We start from the raw sequence: 8,766 nt of genomic DNA on the forward strand, positions 1-8,766 counted from the left end.
CTGTAGTAATGTACCCCATCCTGTAATAATGTGCCCCCTCTACATCCCCATTTACTAACGTGCCCCATTCCTTGTCCCCATCCTGTAGTACTGTGCCCCATCTTTGTCCCCGTTCTGAAGTAATGTTCCCATCCCTGTCCTCTTTTACTAATGTGCCCATCCTGTAGTAATGTCTCCTTTACTGATCCTCTTCTTTTAGCAATGTCCCATCCTGGTCCTCTATTGTGCCATTCTACACACACACACACACACATTCCAAAACTGCCGCGCTTCATCTAAAATTCAGATGAACGTTTTGCCATTGTGCAGTCAAGCTCTCTCTGCACTATTCTAATGGCAGCAACCAGTTAATCAGATGCAAGCAGATGACGTCATACGCATCAGTTGCTTGCCTCTGATTGGTCAGCAGCTGCCATTGGAATAGTGCAGAGAGAGCTTCACTCTTCGCCCTGGAGGCAAAATGTTCATCTGAAATGAAGCAGCGATGGCTGCAGCCCCTGCACTGGCCGCGATCGTACAAGAGAGTACGTGCCTGCGGGCCACAAGAAGCAGCCTGAGGGGCCACATGCGGGCCGCGTGTTTGAGACCTGTGATCTAGATATTGTAGAGAAAAGGTAATAATCTGTAGATTAACTGTCTCTACTCTTTATAATGGGAATCTGTCATCATATTTTCACATAAGGAAGTAGTGGTATGGCTGTACAGCCCCCATAAACCGATATCTTTTTATATAAAGATTCAATAGACAGTCATGGGAATGTAGAAGCCGTATGTATATCAGGCTGGAAATGCACAGTAGACTTCAAGGAAAAACCGCTGCAGTAACCCGCCCCCTGTGCAGTGATCCGCCCCCTGTGCAGTGACCCGCCCCAGCTGCAGTGACCCACCCCCTGTGCAGTGACCCGCCCCAGCTGCAGTGACCTGCCCCCTGTGCAGTGACCCACCCCAGCTGCAGTGACCTGCCCCCTGTGCAGTGACCCGCCCTGCTGAAGTGACTCACCCCCATTGCAGTGACCTGCCCCTTGTGCACTTGCAGCCTGATTTACATATGGCTTATATTATTGGTTTCACATTACTGGCACATCAGATCTCTCCAAAAATATTTTTTTTTTATTGGAGGACAAGCACCTATACAGCAATACCCCATACCTGCTGATTTCCATGTTCCCATATAAGTAGCATCAATCCCATATTCAGACGTCTCGTCATTTTCTCCGTTATATTGTTGTATTATTTAGCTAAGATTAATATTATCTGATACATTTAATTTCTTCATTATTTTATCCCTATTTTAGAAAAAACTGAGCTGTCGACTCCAGATAGTGGAATCTGTGAGATCCCGGAGATCCATGAATCTGCCAGTGTAAGTATCATAGAGGGATCTGTCTGTATATTATCAGATCCCGGGGTGTGAATGACTCCTCTAATATCCCCCATATACCCATGGGATATCTCTATTCTAAGCAGGTAACAGCATTTATAGTCCGTTCCCCCCGGTGTGATTTCCCATATTATCCCGCGCTGTACAGTGATCCCGGTGTATGGAGGATCCCCCATTACATAGGTGTCTGCCGAGCGTCCGGCTTGTATCCTCCTCTACATCGGATCAGTAGAATCAGCTGGGACATAAAATAGACGGAGAAGTTTCTGCGTCTGGAGCTTTTTTCCTGCAGTTTCTAGATCGTAAAATAATTTCTAATTTTTTTTATAGAACGTGATCGCAACCCGCGCGAGAACGCCGAGTAAGAGCGATTATGACATGTCCATACTGATCGGCAAGGGAGCATTCGGGTGAGTTTCCCTTTGGGATTATGCACATTTCTCAGGTCCCTATGACAGTTCTTCTGCGTCTGTGCTCTGCCATCCAGTGTGACCATAGACAAGTGACGAGTCCACATCACTGTCCACGTCTAATTGTCACTGTTCAATTGTAACAAATTCAGTTAGCTACTAGTGAATCTGAATTTTTGAGGACATGGATGAGGACGTGGCAGACGTGGCACTGACATCCCATAGGTGACCTTTTATACAGTGTTATTATATGAATGTTTAATGAGACTGGACTTCTAGTATTAACCCCTAGTACAGAAGATCATATGACGAGTTCTATAAACCATGCATTTTCCTTCTCTCCAGTGCGGTCAACTTAGTGCGCCATAAAGACTCCAAAAAGATCTTTGCCATGAAGAAATTGGACAAGAAGGAGCTTAATACTCCATCAAAAATACAACAAGCTTTCCTGGAGAGGGACATCTTAACATTCGCTGATTGTCCCTTTGTGGTCTCCATGCTTTGCTCCTTTCCAACCAAATCTCATCTGTGTATGGTTATGGAGTATGTAGAAGGTAGGACGTGTACATTGTATTACATTCAGCCCATGTCTGCTTACATCTCATCACCTTCTCTATCCTGCCCCAATGTCTCCGCTCTCTTCTCATTATACACCATGTGTGATCTGCTGTATCGTCCCTCACCGGCCATATTTCCTTTCTTCTATAGGTGGAGACTGTCGGAAGCTTCTAAGAACCATGAAAATTTTACCTATCTCCTTGGCTCGCTTGTACTTTGCGGAGGCCATGCTTGCTGTGGAATATCTGCACAGCTATGGTGTGGTGCATAGAGACCTGAAACCGGACAAGTAAGTGACCGCTGTAGTATAATAAAGGGGGGTTATCACATATTATTACATGGCTTGCATGGCTAAAACCATCTTTTCTTTCACAGCCTCCTGATAACATCTGCAGGACACATTAAAGTCTCAGATTTTGGGGTGTCAAAATTCGGTCTCATGATGCCAAAAACCAACTTCTACCAGGAATCACCTGAGAACATCGCCAGAGAGTTCCGCGATCGTGAGGTCAGTATCACCTACTGGAACGTCACTTCTTCACTATAAATCTTACCAACCTTTTCTTTCTTCTCTGGAGAATTTTTCCGCTGAGATTTCGTCTTCTGTCCTTGTGTTTTTATCGAGAGATCTTTTCCTAAAAATAGTTTCATCAATCTCCTCTTTCTTCTTTTGGTTTCCAGATGTGGGGCACCGTATGTTACATGGCCCCCGAGGTCATCCTGTCGAAAGGCTTCGGAAGACCTGTTGACTGGTGGTCAATGGGGATCATCCTATATGAATTCCTCGTAGGAAATGTACCGTTTCATGATAAGGACAAATATGAGCTTTATAGAAAGATCGTCAGAGGTAAGTAGAGTAATCCACTCATTACTTGGGTTGGTTTAGTTACTTGGTTTATAATTGTGCAGCTTTACTATATAATACAGTTCAATAACGTTTATTTTTTGTCATTTTCTATACAATAGGTGACATTTCTTTTAAGTGTTTTCCTGCTCTTCCTCTCGATGCTCGAAACCTCATCACTAAGCTGCTGAGAAGAAATCCTGTACAAAGACTTGGGACAGGTAATGTATATAACAGTATTAACACTTACTTATTACGCCCAGAACATACTAATTATCATCACGAGGATCAGCTCTTCTTCTGCTTGTCCATTTCTAAAAAATTCATTGAAAAAAATGATAGTCCTCAGTGACTGATACTTTATAATGGCTAACAGTAGGTTTCCTTCATGTTATATCCATGTCAATAGTTCAGATTTCTCTCCAGATATGGAGCAGTCTCTGACAATGTCCACATCACTTTTGATCTTTTTTTTCCAGGAGGAGCAGATGAGATCAAGTGCCAGCCATTCCTCGAAGACTTAGATTTTGAGAACCTTCTAAGTCAGGAGCCGGAGTACGTTCCTCAGCGTTTATCAGATGTGTTCAGCTGCCTCTCTGACAGTAAGTAGATGGAGACATCATCCAGACTAAGTGGCTGATGGTCTTCACTAATGTGTGACTCTCACTTACTAATAATACTAATGATAACATGGTAACTATCGATGACCATTGGTCATGCTGACAACTCCTAATAACATTTCATTACTTATGTATTTTAGATGACTCTGATGTATACCAACCTATGGGCTCAGAGGATAAGGACAAGAGAAGAGAGGACAATGAGAACCGTGAGTTCGAAAACTTTACATCATCTTCTGAAAGTCTTTCTAAAGTAAGTATGGGATCAACACATAAAAATATGTGCGAAAATGTAAGAAAAAGGTATATTATAGTTTCCTTTTATCCCTTTTTTAGCTCTGCACCAGCGTTATCAGGACGATGAGCAAAGAGGATCCCAAGTCGCCTCCAGAGAGTTCTCAAGAGTCCAACACAAAAATCTCAGAAATGTGAGTAGATGATGGGGTCATTACTGGGATCTCCAGCTGATATACTGTATGTACCCAACACCAAACATAGGACATGAATAACATAATATTAAAAACAGCATCAACCAACTCATGATTAGTGGTCATTGTGGTTTCGGCTTCAGAAACCGTTGGGGATAGCTAGCAACTCGTAAATGGGGCAGCATGGCGGCTCTGTGGTAAACACTGTAGCCTTGCAGCACTGGAACTTGGGGTCAAAAGACAATGTCTGCAAGGATTCCTTCCTTTGTGGGGTTCCTTGCATACTTAAAAGAGATACTGATAGGGAGATCGGATTGTGAGCCCCAATGGGGTCAGTGATGATGTCTGTAAAGTGTTCTGAAAAAAAATGGCGCTATATACGTGCCTAAAAGAAATATTTGCAGCCAGTCCTGCATTTTTAATGTTACTTCCACTGCAGGTGAGATGTGATATTACATGCCGGCCATTCTTAGTAGTGGTTTTCCATTCAGCTCCATATGAGGTAGTATTGAACAGGAGCCCATTCCCACTATGAATTTCCTATGTCTTGTAGTCAGGTGTTATTCTGGTCAGACGACCCCTTATATAATGCTTTAGTTTAGTGATTTACATGTTTTTCTTCCACCAAACAGGCAGAAAGAATCTCCTCCGGTATCTGATGGAGACGATGCTGTGAGCAGCGGGATATCCTCGTTCCCATTCTCAGGTATGTACATGTCTACAGCACCAAAAATGTGGATGTTCACTTCAAGGCTCAGATAATTCCATAGATATTCTCTGTAATGGGCCTCATATGTTATCCATGTTTCATGGTCCCAAATATGTTAAAAAAAAAACAGACCATAGGAGCCAATTCAGATGATGTACGCAAACACAGAACGTGGCAAACCCTCCTAAACAAGATGGCCGCAGCCCAGGTGCACGATGCTGATGATACAGCCACTGAAACCTCCACACTAAAGGGGAGAGGCAGTTGTTTAGCATAGGACATGCACACTAATTAGGCTTGCATTGTGAGCTCGTCATATAGATGAGTGAGATGCACAGTGCCTGAACTGTTACCTATAAATGACGCCAGAAACCTAGGTAAGGCGAGATAACCAGCACTATATGGGTGCATCTCACACGGATACGCGAGATGCACTGTGTCTGAATTGTGGCCTATAAATGACGCACAACACCAGGTCAGGCGGTTAGTTAGCACTATATAAGTGCATATCACATGACGGACTCACCATTTAACCACTTGAATTCAGAAGGTCCACACACATCCTGCAAAAATAGATAAAATGTGTAATACCTCAAATAGTGAGATATTAGTTGATATTTTGGCCCAAAATATGTAAGCTCGCAATCCACGTCACGGATTCTCACACTTGTGAGTCCCTACACTCAATTATTTGAAAAAAAAAACAAACCAAAACACAGAACTATATAAAAAAAAACAGACAATAGGAGCCAATTTAGATGATGTACGCACATACAGAACGTGGCAAAGTAGCACAACACAGCAGGGGGAGAGATAAGGAATGCAGCTGCACAGAAGCTGTTACTAAACATATCTCATATAGTACTATGAGGTTAAATAAAACAAATCACATCTGTGAGTCAATCTAACTCCGGTGAGAATGAAACACCAGATACAAATAGTGTGAAGCTCATTAAATAATACAATAGTATAAAGGACAGTGTGAATAAACAAACAAATGAGTGCATACAATAGCTAGTGGCATCTCCTCCTGCTGGAGCTAAAATCCCGACGCGCGTTTTGGCTTTTTGGCCTTAGTCAGGCCAAAACATTCTTTAATATACAAGGAAGATATAGAGCAGATCCTATAAGAACATATACTAAATGTGTTATTTTACTTTATGATCAGAATTTCCAGTTATGGAGGAAGAAAAATCTGCAATAAATCTGTAGTATAAAGGACAGTGTCAATAAGCAAATTAAATGAGTGCATACAATTTGTAGTGGCATCTTCTCCTGCTGGCGCTAAAATCCCGACACACATTTCGGCTTTTTAGCCTTCGTCAGGCCAAAAGTGCTTTAATATACAGAGAAGATATAGAGCAGATCCTATAAGAACATATACTAAAAGTGTTATTTTACTTTATGATCAGAATTTCCAGTCCTGGAGGAAGAAAAATCTGCAATAATTCTGAATGAAGAACTGGATTCAGAAAATAACGAACAGGACAAAAAGAGTGAAGGTAAGTGTGAGAACCACCTCCATGTTGTGTGATGTCAGTGAGAAGAATTCATGTGGGGCAGATATCATCTATCAGTGATGGGATTGTCACATGTGTGATGGCTGACAGGGAAGATACAGAGCAGATCCTATAAGAATATATACTCAATGTGTTATTTTTTACTTTCTGATCAGAATCTCCAGCTCAGGAAGAAGCAAAATCTGCAATTCATCTGAGTGGAGAACCAAAATCACAAAATGAAGAACAGGACAAAAAGAGTGAAGGTCAGTGTGAGGACCACCTCCATGTTGTGTGACGTCAGTGAGAAGACTCCATGTGGAGCAGATGCCATCTGTCACATATATGATTGATGACAGGGAAGATACAGAGCGGATCCTATATGAATATATACTCAATGTGTTATTTTTCTTTCTTATCAGAATTTCCAGCTCAGGAGAAAGAAAAATCAGCAATAAATCTCAGGAAGGAATCAAAACCAGAAAATGGAGAACGGGGCAAAAAGAGAAGAGGTAAGTGTGAGAACCTCCTCCATGTTGTGTGATGTCGGTCAGTGAGAGGACTCCATGTGGGTCAGATGTCATCCGTCAGTGATGGGATTGTCACATGTGTGATGGCTGACAATGATACCGCACCTCTGTATGGAGAAGATTCCTCGGCTGTTCGGCCACAGTGACTGCACAGTAGTATCAGGTAATATGGAGTCCCATCACTTACTTTATATTTCTTTCTCTTAGGTTCCATCTTCCGCCGGATCTTATCATCCTGCCGACGTGGATTAGCCAGGGCTGCTCGCGCATTTGTGTGTTGTCCCTGTTTCTCTAAAGTCACTTAGAGGACAGGACACCTGAAGTACAGCACATCCACTATCAATGCTGTACTTTTTGTCCTGTAGCCCTGACTCTGTTCTCTAATGCCTGCTGACTCCGACCCCGGCTATTTCCCTGACTACGATTTTGTCTATTGATTCTGTTTATGGTTTTGTCTCTGCTCTCACCCATGGATATGACTTTTACTGGACTTTCCGCAGTCAGATGTGGTCACACACAAGTGACCTTCCTGCTGCAAGACGAGACAGATTCCGGGCTCGGTTTCTGATCTCACCCATTGATATGACTTTTACTGGGCTTTCTGCAGTCAGATGTGGTCACACACAAGTGACTTACCTGCTGCAAGACGAGACAGATTCCGGGCTCGGTTTCTGATCTCACCCATTGATATGACTTTTAATGGGCTTTCAGCAGTCAGATGTGGTCACAGACAAGTGACTTACCTGCTGCATAAAGAGACAGTTTCCGGGCTCGGTCTCTGCTCTCACCCATTGATATAACATTTACAAGACTTTCTACAGTCAGACATATTCACTGATAAGTGATTGGGCGGCACGGTGGCTCAGTGGTTAGCACTGCAGTCTTGCAGCATTGGGGTCCTCGGTTCAAATTCCATCAAGGACAACATCTGTAAGGAGTTTGTGTGTTCTCCCCGTGTTTGCGTGGGTTTCCTCCGGGTACTCCGGTTTCCTCCCACACCAAAGACATACTGATAGGGAATTAATTGCATGATATAAATTAATAAATATTATCATCATTTTTATATTATTATTATTATTTTCTGCATGAAAAGACAGATTCTGGACTCGGTCTCTGCTGTCAACATTTTACAAGTAAAGCCCAAGGGAAGGGCAATCTTTCAGCCATGGTCTCTCCTGATATTTACCCGACTTCGTTTGACCATTCTTTGCTAATAATAAACATTAGTGGGAATTTCTTTACATCAAGCAGTGTACTCACACGTCTGACATGTATAGTAGGGGTGTGAAGGCCGGGGATCCACTGGGATCTGTTAGATAGGGTGCCTTCACCCACGTCTGTCTGAGGTTGCCTTTTGGGGCTTGTGACAGACCTAAATAAGCATTCCCATCAAAGGGTTTATTCTCTGAATATATTGCAGTCATCGTGTATCCCATGCACCACTCTTGGCTCCATTAGCTGCAAACTTCAAGCAGATATCAGAGAATCCAAGACACCATCATTTCTTCTCTTGTTTAGAAAAATAAATATGTAACATACACAACGTTTTGGCCAACACAGGGCCTTTCTCAAGCTAATAAAAGATATACATAACTATAGCACCGCAAACAGTGCTTTATATAGAGGTGTGATTGTAGGTCACTCCCCTCAGTCCCACAGATCCGGCCTCCATTGTCATCACAAGGCCAAATACAACTAAAATCCCAGATAAAAACATATATATATACAAAGAGCATCACTAGATATAATGTCACTTATATCGCCCTCTACAAACATAGTCAAAATGA

The 8,766-nt window shown here is 42.5% G+C and overlaps 1 protein-coding gene across 1 annotated transcript; it reads left to right on the forward strand.

The window, feature by feature from the left end:
• Nucleotides 1-484: 484 nt before the first annotated feature.
• Nucleotides 485-7,284, forward strand: LOC142255844 (microtubule-associated serine/threonine-protein kinase 3-like). Its single transcript, XM_075327293.1, has 16 exons — nucleotides 485-524; nucleotides 1,296-1,363; nucleotides 1,712-1,791; nucleotides 2,137-2,345; nucleotides 2,500-2,638; nucleotides 2,725-2,857; nucleotides 3,031-3,196; nucleotides 3,316-3,414; nucleotides 3,673-3,795; nucleotides 3,954-4,066; nucleotides 4,150-4,241; nucleotides 4,874-4,947; nucleotides 6,363-6,452; nucleotides 6,626-6,715; nucleotides 6,872-6,961; nucleotides 7,187-7,284. The coding sequence occupies exons 1-16, from the start codon at nucleotides 485-487 to the stop codon at nucleotides 7,282-7,284; spliced, it is 1,704 nt and encodes a 567-aa protein (XP_075183408.1).
• The last annotated feature ends 1,482 nt before the right edge of the window (nucleotides 7,285-8,766 follow it).

This window comes from Anomaloglossus baeobatrachus, chromosome 11 (assembly GCF_048569485.1).
Source record: "Anomaloglossus baeobatrachus isolate aAnoBae1 chromosome 11, aAnoBae1.hap1, whole genome shotgun sequence".
Taxonomy (NCBI): Eukaryota; Metazoa; Chordata; class Amphibia; order Anura; family Aromobatidae; genus Anomaloglossus; species Anomaloglossus baeobatrachus.

Excerpts from the sequence above, each read along its gene's own strand:
- LOC142255844 (XM_075327293.1), top strand. The coding sequence starts at position 485 with ATGGCTGCAGCCCCTGCACTGGCCGCGATCGTACAAGAGA. Across the intron at positions 2,639-2,724 it reads AGAGACCTGAAACCGGACAA|CCTCCTGATAACATCTGCAG; the intron begins GTAAGTGACCGC and ends TTTCTTTCACAG. Across the intron at positions 6,453-6,625 it reads ACAGGACAAAAAGAGTGAAG|AATCTCCAGCTCAGGAAGAA; the intron begins GTAAGTGTGAGA and ends CTTTCTGATCAG.